The sequence below is a fragment of the Nelumbo nucifera genome, chromosome 1 (genome assembly GCF_055504915.1).
Source record: "Nelumbo nucifera cultivar China Antique chromosome 1, China Antique-T2T, whole genome shotgun sequence".
Taxonomy (NCBI): domain Eukaryota; kingdom Viridiplantae; phylum Streptophyta; class Magnoliopsida; order Proteales; family Nelumbonaceae; genus Nelumbo; species Nelumbo nucifera.
The window spans coordinates 44,402,518-44,422,918 of NC_142649.1; the positions used below are offsets into that span (position 1 = coordinate 44,402,518).

At 36.2% G+C, this 20,401-nt stretch overlaps 1 protein-coding gene across 4 annotated transcripts in view; it reads left to right on the top strand.

The window, feature by feature from the left end:
• The window catches only part of LOC104586286 (indigoidine synthase A family protein), a 52,805-nt gene extending 38,331 nt beyond the window's left edge, over nt 1–14,474 (top strand). For 2 of the 4 annotated variants that reach the window (XM_010243459.3, XM_010243461.3), the window contains 8 exons: nt 1,246–1,306; nt 4,908–5,014; nt 5,118–5,195; nt 13,508–13,553; nt 13,656–13,776; nt 13,858–13,943; nt 14,169–14,249; nt 14,352–14,474. In XM_010243459.3, coding sequence (XP_010241761.1) covers nt 1,246–1,306; nt 4,908–5,014; nt 5,118–5,195; nt 13,508–13,553; nt 13,656–13,776; nt 13,858–13,943; nt 14,169–14,242 — 573 coding nt within the window. In that variant the 3' untranslated portion in view covers nt 14,243–14,249; nt 14,352–14,474. The remainder of the gene's footprint in view (nt 1–1,245; nt 1,307–4,907; nt 5,015–5,117; nt 5,196–13,507; nt 13,554–13,655; nt 13,777–13,857; nt 13,944–14,168; nt 14,250–14,351) is intronic. The other 2 variants (XM_010243460.3, XM_088896591.1) reach the window with 1 other exon arrangement.
• The last annotated feature ends 5,927 nt before the right edge of the window (nt 14,475–20,401 follow it).

Here is a 20,401-nt window from a genome sequence, read left to right on the forward strand (position 1 = left end):
TTTTAACTTGGAAATTTTATAAAAATAAAATATTAATAATGGAATAATTATTTTAGTAATTAAAATTTATGAATTTTCATATGATATGCATTTTCAAAATTTTAATAGATTTGATATATTTTATGTTAAGATTATATATTTTTATAAATTATTAATTGATATTTTAATTTACATTTTATAATAGCATATTTATTGTTTACAAAAATATAAATATTATTTATCAAATATTTAAGAATTAATTTTTTAGTTGAATTTTTTGTTAATGTTAAAAAATAAAAATAGAAAAATAGAGAAATGATATAATAATTCAAATATAATAATTGCATATGCTTTATGTCTACAGTTTAATAGATAATAAAATAATATTGGCTTTTGCATATATTAATTTGTAAAAATCTATATAATATTTGCTTTGGACTCTTGATTGATGCATTATTAATAAAATTGTATAATATCTACATGTCCTACTATATTAATTATGATATATTTCTTCATATGTATATATATACCATTTAAGTAAACAATTCCTATGTATTTATATATTATTTTTAGTTGTTTTTGACATTAAACTTAATGCTATTAATATTATGGAATTTGTGTGCATTTTCTTAGCATATCCAAGTGTTTCCATATTTTTTCGTTCGTATCCAAGCGTTTCCGTATCCGTATCCGTATCCAAGTTCGATACAATACCCGATACCGATACTTTAATCCTTGGGTGGCACATAAAGAAAGGAAAAAGTATAATAGTGCCCCTGTGACACTTGAAGAAATAAAAAACTAAAGCTAAAGCCTCAACACAACAGATTTCATTGAAGCTTACCACTAAATCATCCTTTAAGAAGTACTGACATCCTTGAAAAAAATCCCATTGTAAAACCATCAGGACCAATGGCTTTTTTATCTATCCATGCCAAAAATGGTACTGCTTACCTCCATATCAATTCCAGTGCCATAGCTTTTTCCTTTTTAATATATAACAGGCCAATCCAGTTCCAGCAATTTAGCCCTGGTGGAGAGGAGGGAATAAATGAGTTTGAAGTGGTCCACAAAAATTTTAACTATCTCCTGATTAGTTGCCGTCTTCCCATTTATCACTATTCTATCAATGAGATTATTCTTAATCCTTATAAGTTTTAAAGAGTTGAAGTACTTGGGATTCCCATTTCCTTATCAAATTCACTTGCACCTTGACCTTTTGTCTCCAAGAAATTAATTTTATTAGTAATTTTCTAATTTCTGCAGGTTGGTATTCCTGTGTTTGTTACTGGTGGAATTGGAGGAGTACATAGACATGGTGAATCTAGTAAGTTGTTGTCTTTAGATTCTTACCTGATACTCTGTAACCAATTTAATGGTTTCACTTTTGAACTCATTTAGTTTGATTACCTTGTTAATAATGCGAAGATCATACATTCAAGATTTATATGGCTAGCTATTACTCTTTTAAGTTGTATAGAAATGCATAAATCCATGCATACTTCTGTAATTAGAACCTTCGATTCAAGAATTAAAAACTATTAGTCAAGAATAATAAAAATTATGATATCAAAGCTTCAAAATTAAGTGAAGTTCTTTAGCTCTGAAGAGGAGATGATATATACACACACACAAACAAGAAATAAAGACTTCAGAACAAATTCCAATATTCTATTAGTTGCAATCTCTTAAAATGCTGAGGGGTGAAGTAAGATGTTAGAATCTTCTAATGTATAAGGTGTAAACCTTGAGAAAGTCATCAAAAACAAAGAAAAAAAAGCCTTGAGGCATGAAGGCTTGATATCACATTATTTCAAGAAAAAAAAATGAACTGAAATGAGAAAAAAATGTAGAACTATGCAACAAGGAGTGGAATGTTATAAGAATAATATATGGATATATTGCTCATTATATGAACAAGAGCTTTCTTTTAAATACTTATTGGCAATAAGGGTGGCTTTTAATCTCAACCAAACTAATAGATATTGAAAACCTTAAAACATTTACCCAAATAAAAATTACAAACCTAGAAATTCAAAGTCAATTATTGTAATGAAAGCCTACTTAATTTAATGCTGAAAACCATATTCTCGACGTAAAGCATCCCATAGTGTGATGAGAGACCGGATCTGCTTCTCACACATGGTGCCTCACACTGACCTCACAGATACATCCTATCGTGCATTGGGAACATCTTCTGTACTTATGTGTTATTATTTACGGGAGATGTTCCCAATGCACGGTGGGATGTGCCTGTGAGGCGCTCTATGTGAGGAGCAGATCCCAATTCGTGTGGTGAATGTTCATTACATTTTAGGCATGAACCTAGGTTGAGGCTCATTTTTTCCCAAACCCTCACCTCATTTAAGCCTCAAGGCTTAAGGTTCATATGCTTTTTAAGACATTGATTAATTGTCTCTAGGTAAAAACTCTGTCCTTACATACAAGGTTCAAAGTATCGATACACCCTAATACGGCACAAGGGGTGTATTGGTATTTTCAACCTTGTGCTCATTATATTTTTATTACTTTTTATCAAAAATAGGTCACGGGGTAGGTCTTAACCCCATCTACCCCCTGAAATAGGCCAAACTCCCCAACCCTTCTTATCTAGTGTATTGGTTACCCACTAATACGATGCATATCCGCCGATTAGACCTGTTCATGGGCCGGGCTGGGCTAGGCTCAGGCCGGGCTTTCACTCTGTATTAACAGATTTTTCTAAGGCCCGTGCCCGAGCCCGGCCCGACCATCGGGGCTACAACTTTGGCCCGAGCCCGAAATTTAGCCCATGTTGTTACTATTACTGAAGCGGCTGAATAGAGAGAGAGAGAGAGAGAGAGAAATTATAAAGAAAAAATAAAAAATGTATATATTAAATTATAAATATATATATTTCAATAAATATTATATTATTTATATATTTTATATAATAGATAAAATACATATTATGTATTTTATAAAATATATAATGTTGAGTCGGGCTGGGCCGGGTTTTTTTGACAAATCACGAGCCCGGCCCGAAACACAGTCGGGCTTACTGTGTTAGGCCCGAGGTCAGGCCCGCGGGCCTAATTACATGACCAAGCCCGACGGGTGTGGGCCGGGCCATCAGGCTACCCGGCCCATGAACAGGTCTACCGCCGATATGGACCGATATGTGACAAAATTTTGAGCCTTGCTTACGTATAATCTATCAATGATTCAAACTGGGTAATGCCAAATGTGTCTCACTTTGATTGGTTGATACAAAAATCCAATGTTGATCCCAACTATCTGGGGTCTTGGGAGCGGTGGACTGGATACACACCTAACCTTTTGCATTGTTTTTTTTTTTTGCACAAAGTTGCACTTGTTTGCCCAGGATATTATCATCATCAAGTGATAATTTCTGATTGGCTGATGCAGCAAAAATGGATTTGGGACATCCAACTCTGCATAAGCTGGAATTTGACTTCCAAACTTGGGAGACCTATTTGATAACTGCTGAATTGGCTTAAATGAAATAGTAGTCACTTTTCCTTTTAGTGTATAAAATAGTCATATAATGAAATACTTATGGATAAAATAGTTAACGCATTCTGCTATTCCGCAATCAAGGAGCTGACCCCCTACTTATTTAGTTATTCACCAAAAGTGATAATTAATTCAATATATCCACAAATTCAGCAATAATCAAACATTTAGGATAAACAAGCTTTTGACATAAATGAAAAAAAATAAAATAAATTTTCCAATTTTGCCTCTTAATGTTTTTCCTAAACAAGTAAAAGACTTCAGAGGTGATAAATCTTTGGCCCATTGTGTCAGAGAAGCAGTTTAAATTCCTTGGATTCAGAAGAAGAGCCAATTAAATGAGGGAGCGTATTGCTAGATTTTCTTGCACATGATTGCTACCACCCTTCTATAGATGGTGTTGTTCTGATTACAAGGAAGCTTGGGCCTTTATCTGGGTCAAGGACTGCAACTAAGTCGGATCAGATCCCATTTGAATCCAAATTCGATCCAGTTAGAGCCAGTTCCTCCCTTGATCCTAACAATTTGGATTGAATTGAAAAAGTCGATCCTAACAAACTTGGATACCGCCACGACCTGATCTGATCCATTAGTTATGAAATATTATATATTGTATATTGTTTATATTTATTATATACTTATATTCAATGTATTATTTATATAATTATATTATATTATAATATATTATTATTTTATATCATCAAGTTTTTTTTACACAATCCAAATTGAATTGGATATTGGAATTCGAATTTGAATCATAATCTTGGAAATCCAATGGATTCTTATTGAATTTGGATTGGTAGTACGTCTTATCGAATCAGATTGGATATACCCTTTACTGAATCTGAGTTGATCTGTTTGCATCTCTATCTGGATCTACTGGACCAAGGGTTTAACTACCAGTAAAAGGGACAAATAGTCAGTAGCATTTTTCTAAATTTGTGGACAGCTGAAGAAAGCAACCAATAGTTCAAGAGATTCTTGAATCAGGAATCCCACACCATGGAACACTTGTAGTAAGTAGCATTTTTCTAAATTTGTGGACAGCTGAAGAAAGCAACCAATAGTTCAAGAGATTCTTGAATCAGGAACCCCACACCATGGAACACTTGTAGAGATGCTGTATTGCCTGAGACATAGGGTCACTTGTGTGATACTTATGAATTTCGAGTATGGTTGACCAATTGGATTATCTGAAAGAGAACAAACTGATTCCCAAGGAACATCTATGCCACAGATTCAAAGTTCAATGCTGGTAAAAAAAAGAAAAAGAAAAAAAAAAGTGTAGGTATAAATCTATGTTTACCTTTTTGGTCCTTTGAAATGGTATATACATGTTCATCAAATCACTGTCTGATTTTCTATTCCTGTTTTTATTATGAAATTCATTAATGGCTTCAAATACAATGCAGCAATGGATATATCTTCTGATCTCACTGAGCTAGGAAGGACTCCAGTAGCAGTTATATCTGCCGGTGTAAAATCAATCTTGGATATTCCTAGAACCCTTGAATATTTGGTGTGTATATTTTTTCTCCATAATATTTTAGAAATAGCTTAAATATCTAATTTATTATTTGCATTTGATATACATATTTTTCATTTTTATGTTTCTATTACAGGAAACACAGGGAGTTACTGTTGCTGCTTATAAGACCCATGAATTCCCATCATTTTTCACAGAAACAAGTGGCTGCAAGGTCTTAGCCTTGAACCTTGTTTTTATCCAATAAACCTTCATTTTTCAGTTTAAGCTTAACTTTACTGAATTTGTTTTGGAGGTTTAAAAGCATTCAGTGATAATCAAATTGCATTTTATTATGCTTCAGTGATTTGAAGTCTTGTTTTGCTTTTCCTTAGGAGAAAATGGTTACTCAACTATTAACTATATCTACTGATTTTAGCAATCAGTGGGGAAAGCTGAGGTTATGGTTCCTGTTATTATTATTTTTTTTTCTTAGAGCATGTTGTATTTCAATAAATTTCCTTTACCTATCAAGGAAAAAATATATACATACTGTGGATTTGTTATGGACTTTGAATTAATGTTAACAATTCTGCCCTTAGGGAGTTACCCTGTCCTGCTGGGCCTGTAAAACTGAGTATAATATTACTATTATGGTCTCTGATCCCGAAGGTCCTGCATTTCCAAGGCAACACCCATCAAAATTAAACTTGATTAAACCTACTTCAGGAGGAGAGCAATCTAGTAGTCTTTGCTTTTTGCTAATCTGAAAACTAGCTACTGTTTGCCATCCCCTTAATAAGTCGTTTATGGATATTCCTTTAAAATCATCCGTCACCAGCACCCAATTTTCCACTCTGATCAAAGTGAGTTCTATAACCTCTTGAACTGATTTGTGATTCTCCCCAAAAGGTCTAGCATTCCTTTCACACCAAAGCCCCCATAGTACTGCACCTCTCATACACTGCAAAAGGACTTTCTGGCAAACTATCCTTATCATTGTTCACCATACTTCTAATGTCAACATTATGGTAGTGCTGTGACAAGAAAGGTAGGTTAACAGTGATAGAACTTTATGTCCTCTGTAATAAATTTATGTAACATCTAAGGTGGATTCTCATATATATAGAATAGAGGCAATAACGTGTATTACATAGAGGACTATATGACTACAATCATTGAAACGTGTGATTAAAGACAACTACATAGTTGCATGATTACAAAGTATATATCTACATAACTTCCCGAAAAATAAAAAAAAGTCAAACAAGTTGAGATTGAATCTTTACTGCAGTCATTAATAACAAATACCCATTGCATAGCTATGAGAAGAAAATATTTTGAAGCAAGGAATCTTGTGAAGATTAGAGACTAGGTCCAAAGTTTTTACCTCCCCTTGAGATAAATGACATCTGGTCATCATACATATATGCTGGAACCAAGGTGTAGGACTCACCACATGCTTTATCATTTGCATACAACATGCCTCAGGAACTTTTTGTTTCCTTCAAGCTTGAGATACTGGCTAATGGTACGACTGTGGTTCAACAACTGAATGCCCTTGAGAGATATCTCAGTATAATAGATAGCGTTGTGCACGTGCGCCTTCAAAGACTTGAAGAGCACCCCTGTGGTTGGGATTTGCACTTGCTTGTCTTTGCAAACCCCCTTAATGCATTGATGATAGGTAGATGGCACCAAGTGAAGCTGATTAATGAAGGGTCTTCCCAATAAAGAGATATACCATCATCCTGATAACAACCTAGAACTCTTCAGTAAGCTTGTAAGGTCCCAATTCCACATTCCCCATTACAGAACCCATCATCATCAAAATTCTTACATTAAAGTGCATCATCTCCATAGGCAAACCATTTACATCTTTCTCTAAAATACCATTGATTCTTAATGTATGAATGGAAATGACATTAACGGAGCTTCCTATTTTCATTTGTACTTGATGCGCTTCATAACTTTTCAACCTAGCCATGATCCTCTGCCAACATATCTTCTAGGGAACTTGATTTCCCAAGTATTCCTGTCATTGTTGTCTCTGGGCCAACTTCTGCTATAGCCTGTAACATCTTATATTGTCTCTTTTGGAGCAATTTCCATTTGAAAAAACTGCTGCAGGTGTAGATTCTGTGTGAGTCTCACTAAAAGAGGATTAACTGAGGTTTGATTGTGCAGTGCTGCACCGATGACATTGACACTTGCTCCTAGAGAGCGAGTCAGGAGTGGGTCCATTTCCACAGTACCATTAACACCCTTCATGTAGTCTTCTACCTAGACTAACTTACTCGAATAACTTGAGAAGCTGGTAGCAGTCCATGACATAGTTTTCAAGGTGCCAAGGCAAGGCTAGGCGACAGGGGAGCGCCTTGTTGCCTAGTCGCCTAGGCGCCTGCCTAGGTGATGGATTTTTTAAGTATAAAACATATATTCTAGGGTAGTTCCCTAGGTTCCATAACCATATTTCCTTAATAATTAAACATTATTTTCATAAAAAAAGTATAAACTTCATGTTTAAGTATAGAAAATCAACATATTCATAACAAAAAGAAGAAAAGAAAATTCAAAAAGTATGGGCTATTTTGTTATAGGAAAAGAAGAAGAAAATACAGCATTTAGCAATGCGACGTCTAGGCAGGCGCCTAGGCAACAAGGCGCCCTTCGTGGCTCGCCTCACCTAATCGTCAAGCAGTTTTATACTATGTATCATAAAATACTTTTTTATTCTTTATTTTTTGACATTATAATTATAAAATAGGCACTATTAGACTAAAATATTCATTTTGTGTGTTTATATACTAATTTCTTTTTATTATTTTCTTATTTGTTAGGGTTTAATCAATACAAACATTGGTTTTTCTCTGGAGAGACATTGTCCAAAGGGGGAGGATTTGTCACAGGTGTTTGCTCTTCCTCTTCCTGTCCCAGTTGAGTCTTTTGCTGAGTCTCTTCCTCCTTCAAATGAGTCAAGGGAGGATCAGTCACTTCACTCTCATTCAAGTGTTCCTATTCCTCCTCCTTTACCTCCTCACCCTCTTTTTAATCCCAGGTTGTACCAACGGCAGAGAACCAGAAATGAGCAGGTTGTTTCCCCACCAACACATGAGCCCCATGCACTTCCAGTTACAGGTGAGACAACAGGTACTATTACAGTCCCTTTGGAGCCATCCTTCCCAGGCTTTGATATCCCCATTGCTATTAGGAAAGGAAAAAGGAAGTGTACTGCACATTGCATTTCCAAACACCTTTCTTATAGTTTGCTCTCTCATTCATATTTTGCTTACCTTTCTTCTGTTGCTTCTAACCCAATTCCCAGGTCTGTGTCAGAAGCTTTTACTATTCCAGAATGGAGGGATGCTATGAGAATAGAAATTGATGCCCTGCACAAGAATGACACTTGGGAAGTGGTTGATTTGCCTGAAGGGAAGGATCTAGTAAGTTGTAAGTGGGTTTTTACTATCAAATATCATGCTGATGGCACCATTGAAAGGTACAAGGCTAGGCTGGTTGCAAAAGGTTATACACAGACATACGGGATTGATTATTTGGAGACCTTTGCCCCTGTTGCCAAGATGACTTCTGTGAGAGTTCTGCTATCTTTGGCTGCATACTCAGACTGGCCACTTTATCAACTGGATGTAAAGAATGCATTTCTGAATGGAGAGTTACATGAGGAGGTCTATATGTCTCTTCCTCTAGGGATGTATGAAACAGATATGAAAAGAAAGGTCTACAGGCTGAAAAAATCTCTTTATGGACTCAAACAGTCCCCTAGAGAGGTTCCTTGGCCATTTACCTGATTGTGTATGTTGATGATATTGTTGTGACTGGTAATGATGTCTCAGGGATTAATGATCTCAAATCTTTCCTTCATACAGAGTTTGAGATCAAAGATCTGGGGGAATTGAGATACTTTCTTGGCGTAAAAGTTGCTAGATCCAAGGATGGGATCCTTATCTCTCAGAGAAAGTATGTTATTGATTTGCTCTCTGATACAGGGAAGATGGGTGCTAGACCAGTTGCTACTCCTATCGATATGAGCCATAAACTCTCTGCTTCAGATGGAATATTGTTAGAAGATAAGGGAGTCTTCTAGAGACTACTTGGAAAACTTCTTTATCTATGCATGACTCGGCTAGACATTGCATATGCTGTCAGTTGCATCAGTCAGTTCATGCATGCTCCCAGGGATACTCACATGGCAGCAGCAGAGCGGATCCTGTGTTATTTGAAGGGCTCCCCTGGAAAGGGAATTCTATTTGCTAAGCATGGCCATATGAAACTTGAAGCCTACACAGATGTTGATTGGGCCAGAAACATTGATGACAGAAGATCTACTCTGGGTACTGTAGCTTGGTGGCAGGTAATATTGTCTCTTGGAGAAGCAAGAAACAATCAGTTGTTGCTTGATCTTCAGCCGAAGCAGAATACAGAGCCATGGCTCATGGAGTTTCTGAACTATTGTGGCTTAGATCTTTGATGGAGGAACTGGGTATTGAGCATGATAAGCCAATGATGTTATACTGTGATAATCAGACCGCCATCAACATTGCTCACAAAGCAGTGCAACATGACAAAACTAAGCATATTGAAGTTGACAGACACTTCATTCGAGAAAGAGTGGCTTCTGGAGAAGTGTGTCTACCTTTGATTACCTCTGAAGGACAATTAGCTGATTTTCTCACCAAGGGCATTCCCAAAGCTAAACTTTAGCATGATACTGGCAAGCTTGGCATGATTGACATCTATGCTCAGCTTGAGGGGGAGTGTAGAAAAGATGGACCGAATGGCCCATAGGTTGTTTATCCTTTTTTATCTTTTATGTTCTTTGCTGTAATGGGCCTTAATCTGGGCTTTATTCTTTCTTATGTTATGTCTTTTTAATTCTCTGCCCGACTAGGGGCTTCTCTATAAATTACTAAAGTTTAACTTAATGAAATAGAATTAAGGGAGTAAGAGAAGAGATTATGTGCAAAAAATCTCTCTCTGAACCCAAGTTGCCGCCACCTTCTTCTTCTTCTTCTTCTTTCCTCTTGAACTCTGATTTCTGCTACTTTCTTTTGAATTTTTGCAACTTTCTAAACAGTCATTTCTTCACAAAAGGCTGTTTTTCTTCTTAAACAAAGATGATTTTTTTAATATCGATCTCAAGAAAATAACTTACTTCATGAAAAGATGAAGTCCAACTTATCTCTTATTGTTGTCGGCCTCAAGAAGAGATGAAAAACTTACTCAGAAAATTCCGATTGCCACCTTCAATCTTGATAAAAAAAAAAACTGCTACCGGCCTCAAGAAGAGATGAAAACTTACCTAGAAATTCTGATCGCCACCTTCAATCTTGATAAAAAACTAATCTTGATCCCTTTATCCTTCTCTGATTCTTCCTGATTACCAAGAACATTCTCCAATATTTGGACAGCTGCTAAAAACATCTGGTAGCCTCCAAGAATCAGCTGAAAGGAATGATCTTTCTAAACTTCCAGCCCTAGGCAATTCTCATGTGGTTGGTTGGATTTGACTCACATGAGAAACCCTAGATCGTGCTGTGATACCAAGTAGTCAACAAGACTACAACTAATTTATTCTTTCATTCTACTACCATTGAGCAATTGTTCCAAACCTCTCGATATCTCAGATAGCTGGGACCAACATTCGGTAATTGCCATTTTGGTCTTGTGATTAGCTGGTCCTAAAGAAACTTTGAAACAATTGAATTTATACTAGGTTGTTGTCTTCTAATTTATTCTTTCATTCTTTCATGCATCTTTTCTATATATATCTATCCATCTACCTATATATATATATATATATATATACACACTCACACACACATACACGACCGAGAGTTTCATCTTCTAACGAGTATGAGAGAGAGAAAGAGCTCTATTTTACCCAACCTCACTTTCCTTTCTTTGGGAAACCCCTCCTTTTGCTCTAACTCTCTCTCTCTCACATAAGCTTTTCATCTCTCTTCTTCTTTCATTTTACTATAATTGTCAAGGCAACACCTAGCGTCTAGGCACTTTTTGGGGCTTGCCTCGCCCAAACGCCATGTATTTTATATATATACTCATGAAGTTTTATAACGTTTCTTATATTTTTTATATTTTGAGTATATAATATTAAGATAAGCATGATACACGGTGTCATTCTTTTATTTCTTCCATTAAATAGTATATTTTTTATTAGTTTCTAATTTTGTCTAATAGCTATTTGGAGATCGAAGAAATGAGGATCATCGTCAGGGTTCTAGTGATACCAATTCATTTTGTTAGGGTTCTAAGTCTTTAAAGAAGCAAGGTAAATCAACAATCATAGAAGGTGTGCTATTCTTCTTCTTCTAGAACAAAAATTAGGGGCAAAACAAAGCAGGGGCTTCATCCCTTCTCTATCATTTTGAGGTTTTTATTTGTGGTATCTTTTCCTAAGACAAGAACAAGGGCTCCATCCCTTTTACTCATGTTTCTACAACAAAAATAGGGGCTTAGCCCCTTGTTCTGCCATTTTTTTAACATTAAGCGATGCCTAGGAAGGCGCCTAGGGGACTAGGTGACTAGGCACTCCCTTGTCGCCTAAATTCACCTTGGCACCTAGAAAACTATGTGTTTTACAGGTTTTGCTCTTTTCACTGTCATAACGTAAACCATTCTGGTCATGATCATGTTGACCATAGCCACAACAGCCTTGATTAATGTGAACAAGAGGTAAACTCTCACTCTCTTCTCCACCTCCCTCAGCTCTATCTGCGTTTCTCTTCACTTCTTTCTTTTTTATACTGTTTTTTAATATATTTTTCTCAAATCATTTCCCTTTATTTCATCTCTTCCACCATCTCACCTTCTTTATTGCTCCCTTTCTCCAAAGGTGTCTCTATTTCTCACCTTATTTCATTGATGCTCTTCTTAAATTTAATACTTGGGAGATGGTGGATTAGTTAGAGGGGAAGGAGTCAATGTGATGTAGATAGATGATTACTGTGAAGTATAATGCCAATGAGATTGTAGAAAGATGTAAGGGTAGATTGGTGGCAATAGGTTAGACTTATGGTGTGGATTATATGGAAACCTTTGCTCCAATGCCCAAGGTGAATTTTATTAGAATTCTTTTATCTCTTGCCTCCATTTTTGTGATCATTATTTTAGATGGATGTAAAAATTTTTTCCTTAATGATGACTTGTAGGAGGAAGTTTATGTGGAGGTACTTCCAGGATTTTATGAGATAGGAAAGAGGGTATGTAGGTTAAAGAAGGCTTTGTATGGGTTGAAAGTGTTCCAAAAGCATGGTTTGACAATTTCATGGTGTATTGTTGAGATTTGTATATAATCAGTCACAAGTTGATCGTACTCTAGTAAGAGAAATGGCTACACAGATGACATTGTAGTGACATGCAATGATGAAGTAGAGGTTGCTTCCTTGATGAAACTTCTTAGTAAGGAATTTGTGATAAAGGATTTGGGATAGTTGAGGTATTTATTTGGTATTTAGGTTGCTAGGTTGGAGCATGACATTTTTTGTCCGAAAGGATATGTGCTTGACCTCCTTAAGGAAATAACGAAGTTGGGTGTTAAGCATATTGGGTTGGATGTATTGATGATAGGTTGTCTAGATCAGATTACCATACCTCTATTGGTGACAATTTAGTATCTTGGAAGATCAAAAAAAAAAAAAAAAGAAAAACAAAATGTTGTTGTTCATTCTAGTGCTGAAGTGGAATATAGATTTATGGATGGTGTTTCTAAAGTTTTATGGTTGGGATCATTACTTGGATTATTGGGGCTTGATTTTGAGGAGCCATTGATGTCGTAATGTTATAACGTGCTGCTATTAACATTGCACATAACTCTATACAGCATGGTAAACTAAACATATTGAGGTTGAACGGCATTTTATTTGAGAAAGAATTATATCTGATGAGGTGTAATTGCATTGCGTTTCTTCCTACCTGCTGCTGGCTGATGTCATTATTATTTGTGCCATAAAATCCAACCTAAAAACAGATTTACACAAGTTGGGAATGATCAATATCTATTCCCAACTTGAGGAGTATTGAGGAGATGTTTATGTATTTATTTTTCCATTATTTATCTATTTACATGGGGTTACATCTTCTGTTTTATGTTTTTATTCATTTACGAAGTCACAGGGTAGGTTGGTCAATGTGCATTTCTTTTAGCTTATTGACATATATACAGGTGAAGGAGGTGTAAGCACAACTTTTTGCTTTCTCCATATTCTTTCCTCTTCTTTCTTCCCTTCCCCTCTATTCTGTTCTCTCTTCTTCTTTCTTTGCATCAATCCTATTGATTCAGATCAGCTTTATTATTTTTTCTCACTTGACAAGTCTTCTTTATAATACTTTGGATTTAGGCCACTATTTTCATTTGAAACCATGATAAATATTTGAAAATTTTGTTTCAAAGATACATCTTTTTTCAGATTACTTCTTTTTGACATTCTAATCAGGAAGTTGGCAAGTCCATTTTCTATTTATTGATATAGCAAAAGGGATTGATATTGACATTAATGGTGAATTTAGGTGCCTTGTCGGGTGAACAGCCCAGAGGACTGTGCTCGACTCATAGGCAAGTGGAATACAAATCCGTCTATTTCATGAATCGTTTTAGTACCTTAATTATTTTTCGTTGTCATTATTGTTGTTCTTGTTGCTTTCTTTCTCATTGCAGATGCAAACTTGAAACTCGGTCTGGGAAGTGGTATTTTGATTGCCGTGCCAATTCCAAAAGAGCATGCTGCCTCAGGAAGTCTGATTGAGATCGCAATACAGAAGGCCCTTAAAGAAGCAAGGTTCAGACTATTTCCATCTTTTTCTTCCATGTAATACTTCTAGTTTTCTTCTTTTGTACTAAACTGTATGTGGAAATGCAGAGATAACAATGTGACAGGCAATGCTGAAACACCTTTCCTGCTTGCAAGAGTGAATGAACTAACTGGAGGAGCCTCACTGGCTGCAAGTATCCTATCTCCCAGTATGAAAATATATTATGGTATTTGTGCATATTATATGATTCTGGTTGCCACGTTTTATGAGCCTATCTATTAGATTTTCATATTGGACAATGTAGACAGCACAGAAAGGACTACAACAGGAGACTGAATACATGAAAATATCTATATATTTTCTTCTTTACTACTTTGTAATCTTACTTTTACTTGGAAAGACCTTAACTTGGTCATAGACATAGCACTTGTGAAGCACAATGCGTTTGTTGGTGCAAAGATTGCAGTAGCTCTTGCCTACCTCAGGAAATAGTTGGTAGGTAAGTTTCCATTTTCCCATTTACCTTCTCTGATATGTATGTTTCCAATTCATCCAATCTGTTATTTTTTACCATCACTAAAAATTGATGTCAAATTTTCAGGTGATGCTGAGTCCTCATAAATGTAGGAATATGCTGGAGTCTTTCATGGTCAGAATTATCTGAGATAGTGTTTTATAATAGGATGAGATTCAAAAATAATATATGTGGTGGTTTCTTTACTTATTTTTTTTTTCTTCTCTTTGTTTAACTTGTTCGTTTCCTTCTTAGTAGGGGAGGGGTTGTATGAGGAAGGGGGTGTTCGTAAGGAATGATTAACGATGGCCAAGTTTATAATTTGGAGTTATGTCCAGTCATTATTGATGGTGCAAGCCATTTGCTGTGACTGGCACTTTTAGGTACATGATATATCTGCAGGAGCATAATCTCCTGAGAGGACTTGGGAGAATATTTGGATTGTTAGACAACATCTACATCCCCAAACATGGGGAGGCTAGACAATGGAAGGTTGATCTAGGGGTATTTGTTCCCTGGAATCAATGGGTTACAAATTCCAGAGTGAAATTAGAGCAAATTGGGAGTCTTCTTAGAAAAGAGTAGAATATCTTTTAACATTCACCTAGTCATGTGGGTGCTGGCCAGTAGAATCCTGATTTTGGGATACTGATTTCCTGGAGTCGATGGAAACTCATCTACTGGGTTGTTTTAGAAATACGGGATGGTTGTGTTTGGTTCCTTGGTGAATGAGTGAAAGGGGCAGTTGTTTTAAGTGACTTCAATAAAGCATCTCCTAGTGTTAAGTTCAGCTTATCACTTTGTCAAGTTATGAAGAGAGTAATGATGAGGTCGACACTACTTGCCTATGGCTATGGCCAGAAATACCCTAGAAAAGATGAACTACATGCGGTAAAAATCATTGTCTGAAATGTTTTACTGGGCCCAAACTTTCTTATTTGGACAATCAACATTGGCAGGCTATTCATCTTTTCTCAGCAGATGACTATTTACAAGAAAGTAGAATGTGGATACAAAAGCAATTTCATCTACAACAAAATAGGAAAAAAAGATAGGGTAAAGACTTCCAACTTTTTTATAAATTGACTCAATCTCATGGATGGATGGTGTGTATACCAAACTGCCTCTCTCTCTCTCTCTACATGGCCGCATCTGCACAACAGTTTTGGCATCTGCGGGTAATTTTCCATCTTTTAGGTAATCTCTATATGGCTGCCTCCAATCTACTTCTGACATATTTAAGCACTTTTGCTTATCGATCATTGGTAGGCAATCTTGGCATTCCTCCTACATTTCCTTTGCCTGTTTCCTCATTTATGGCCAATAATAACCCAGTCTCTATAGTTTTTTGTATAAGGTGATCATCTGATTTCCATAGACCTACTTATGGCCCTCTTCTAGGACTCTTTTACTTTATTCAGCCCCCAAACATCTTGCTCCCACTCCATCTGCCATCTTATGATATAAGACATTTCCCAATATTTAGAATTTTGTAAGGAAGTGATTGTCTTCTATTGATTTCAGAGGGTTTTGTAGCTTCTGTATAATATTGTATCTTCAGTCTTCCTCAGTTATGCTATCTGTGTGCTCCACAAAATGTTCTAGCACCTCTAGGGTGGATTCTTCTAGCTTTTGCACCATAATGCTTTCTTTTGTCCTGAAACTGTATACACAACCCATAGTTGCCAAGGCGACCAACGCCTAGGCGACAAGGCACCCTTTGAGGCTCGCCTCGCCCAATTGCCTAACAGTTTTCTACTCCCTACTATAAAATACTTTTTTATTCATAATTTTTTTGAGATTATAATTATAAAATAGACATTATTAAACTAAAATAATCATTTTGTGTGTTTATATACTAATTTCTTTTTATTATTTTCTTATTTATTAGGGTTTAATCAATACAAACATTGCTAAATGCTGTATTGAACCCTCAAAGACTTAAAAACCTGAACCAATAAGGAAGAACTAAAAATTTTATCTAATCAGCACATTTTCCTCTTCCATATATTCTTCTTCTACTACTACCAATACTTTTTATTTTCTTCTTTTCCTATAACAAAAATAATGGTTCAGTCCCTATATTTTTTGAAATTTATTTTCCTTCTTCATTTTTCTCATGAATATGTTGATTTTCTATACTCTAATATGAAATTTATACTTTTTTTAAGAAAACCATGAATAATTATTAAAGAAATATTGTTATGGTATCTACGGAACTATCCTAGGATCTATTTTTTAACATAAAAAAATTCATCGCCTAGGCAACGCTTAGGCTGCCCACCTAGGCAACTAGGCGACTAGGTGCCCCCCTGGGCGCCTTGAAAACTATGACACAACCTTAATGTTGCTAGTGAATTAGCATATTTATTTTTGGTTCTATTGATGTGCTGAAAACTAACAGCTAAATCGTAGTAGAGTTTATTTATGAGTGGCCAGTAAGGTAATAGTGTGATACCCTTCATTCCCATTTCTCCATTTGATTGTTGAATCACCAAGGTTGAGTCCCCATACACTGATTTTCTTTCCTCCCATTTCTCGTGCCAATAATAGCCCTTGTGGCTACTCGACTTAGAGGGGGGACAATGATGGTACATGGAGTGGATGGAGTCTCCATCTAAATTTTTATGAATTGGGAATTTAGGAAAACTCGGGATTTTTGCAAGAAAAACATTTTGGTTTTCTTGGTGACTCGTTGCCCAATGGAGATGAGATTCTTAGGATCCAGGGACCAAGGTACAGTGTGGGAAGGTGTTAGGCACCCCACACGTGCCCAGTTAAACCGACCTCTACTTCACCAAAGTAAGATAACTAACAAAATATAACTGAAGGGAAATAGAAGAATTGGAATTAATGAATCCTAGATGATTATGTAAATGAGTGTTGTGGATATTTTTCTTTTTTGGAAAGGAAAGTTATTTTTGGTTGATGCATACACTATTTTCCTATGGTGTATGATGTTTAATTGTACTTGATTGATACACTAAAGGTGAAACTATTTTGATACGATGATGCAGAACATGGGGCAGGTTAATGTGAAGATTAAGCTAGAACCATGTTAACAGCTTTTTTACCGTCAAAATGGCTTAGGTGTTCTAGGGGATACTAAACTGGCTATTAGGACTTATTCCTATCAAATGATGTTCTCTTGGGAGCTAAGATGTATATGACTTGAATGAAGGATGACCATATTAAGAGATATTAAAATATGCAACTAAGTGGTAAAGGGTGTAATGACCAAGAATTAAAGCTCTGAAGGGAATAATTGAAATGGTGGGGCTGAAAACCTTGAAATTTTAAATTAAAATGGACCCCTTTTGTATTTGAACACATGACTACAATACCTAGACACGGATCTATAAAAGATGTATGCAATAATAAGATGAAATGCTAGTGAATGATCTTTTGGGTGCCGAGTAAGAGAATGAGTAGACTGATTTCTATTCTAATCAAATAGTAATAAAATGATGCTGCATATGTTAGGTGAAATAAGATAGGAAACTGGCAAAAACACTGTTCATCTTTAGAATGCCATTGGTTTAAGCCTAATCGACTACTTCAAAAGAAATGACAACTAATTAACAAAAGCATGCTAATCAAATAAAGAATTGGTTCGTAGAACAAACAAAAAAAATAAGAAACTAGCTCATGATTTAAGCTGGAAATTAAACTAGTAAATGGAGCAAATCAACATACCAAAACGACTAGAATCATACGGAAACAACTATAACCATATATGCAGGGACTAAGTGAGGATTTATTATCAACATTACTAAAAATGTAGCCCATGGTCTGAAAAAATTGCTGAGTGTCTGAAAAAAATTCCATTAAACTGGTTGCATTTCTTTCGATGGAGCATTACACGACCCCAACGACATATTCTGCCCTAAGACACTTTGATGGAGAGCCCTGGGTCGATCTTTTAATCGCAGTATGTTGCCTAAATGGTGAGGGATGATGCTGGATGTGTTTGCTTCTCTGCTATACTATCGTTACTTCGACAACACTTCATGCTTCACTCATGGACATAAACACAACTTGGTGGTTCTTTGACTATAATACCGGAATGAGGGGAGTATAGGGATGTTGGAGAGTGAGTGGGAAAGGCCTTGGACGCGAGGGGATGAAGGCTAGATCTGCTTGAGACGTGAAAGGGGATATTCTCTAGACTAATGGGGTAAAGTTCTCTCCCTAAGCTAAATTGTATGTCTTGAGTGTGGAAAGGGGGGGGGGGGTATTTATAGATTTTTTGAGAGGGGAATGGAGGGACGAGATAAGAGACAAGGGAGATCAATGGGTGATGTTTAAAGGGCTTTTGGAGGGGCATTGCTTGAGAGAATGGACTGTCAAGACAATTTTGGGATCTCAATCAATCAAGATAATGAGTGGAATGTTTCACCAATTTACTTAAATTGGACATTACAAATTTAGGTGATTGGATTGATTGATTGGAGGTTCATATCTAGTCAAATATTGGATTCTAAGATGGTTCTAGAGGATAGGAGAAATGTTTGGTCGTGGGATGCCCTAGGTTCGAAGTTGTAGTGAAGAGGATTTCAAACGGAAGGCTTGGATTGAGTCTAGCTTCAAGTCTCAAGATGGAGGGGTTAATGGTGTCGGAATTATATACATTGGACTCAAAATTTTGAATTATATCCATCTACAAGGTTGGATTTCAGATTTCATATGGAATAGGGTTTAGGATAAAAAATGATCCTGATCAGACAATTGAAACTGGTTTCGGCTTCGAGTCTTGAGATAAAGGGATAAACAGTATTGGATTTAGGTGATTTTGGTGTCATTGGATTTAGATTTTCGGGCTCTATATGCCTATAATTTTGGATTTCTGATTTGACGTGAAATGAGGTTCAGGATAAAAATGACCACGATCGAACGATTGGAATTGGTTCCAGCTTCGGGTGTTAAGATGAAGGGATAAATGGTGTTGGATTTGGAGGATCTTAGTGTCGTCAGATTTAGATTTTTGGGCTCTATGTACCTATGGTTTTGGATTTCTGATTTGATGTAAAATGAGGTTTAAGATCAAAATGACCCCGATTGGATGATCATAATTGGTTCCAACTTTGGATGTTAAGATGAAGGGTAAATGGTGTCGGATTTGGGTGATCTTGGTGTCATTGGGTTTGGATTTTTGAGCTATACATACCCATAGTCTTGGATTTCTAATTTGATGTGAAATGAAGTTTATGATCAAAATGGCTTCGATCGGACGATCGAAATCGGTTCCAACTTTGAGTGTTAAGATGAAGGGGTAAACGATGTCGGACTCGGGTGATCTTTGTGTTGTTGAATTTGGATTTTTGGGATCTACATACCTATGATTTTGGATTTCTGATTTGGTGTGAAATGATGTTCTGGATCAAAATGACTCCGATTAAATGACCAGAATTGGTTTCGACTTCGGGTCATGGGATGAAGGGGTAAACAGTGTTAGATTTGGGTGATCTTGGTGTCATTAGATTTGGATTTTTGGGCTCTGTATACGTATGGTTTTGGATTTTTGATTTGGTGTGAAATAAAGTTTAAGGTCAAAATGACTCCAATCGGACGATTAGAATTTATTTCGGCTTCAGGTCTAAAGATAAAGGGGTAAAAGGTGTTGGATTTGGGTTATCTTGGTGTCATTGCATTTGGATTTGGATTTTTGGGCTCTACGTACCTATGATGTTGGATTTCTGAAGTTCAAACTTTTGTGAAATTCCAAAAACACCCTTGAGTCAGCTGAGAGGTTAGTCAAAACATACTTGAAGCTCAAAGTGTTGTAGAAAAACTGAAGAGCACAAAAATGGGTATCTACATCCCCGGTGTCATTCTTCATACTTCACAGCATTATGTGACTTGGGTATTGTAACTTGAAAGCTTTAGCTATCTTAGTACCTTTAGGAGATTGTAGTATTATCCCTGCTCCTCCTACTACGGTCGCAGCTCCATCAAAGAATAGTTTCCACTCTGTTTTTGCAACTATAGGTAGGGGTACATTGCTAACAGGTCTTCTAAAGCTTGGGACTTTATTGCTTTGGGTTGTACCACTTTTATTGAAAACTCACTTAACCTCTTCAACTATCTCACCATTTTCCCAAATAGAGAGGTTTTTCTACTAGGTACTTGATTGGGTC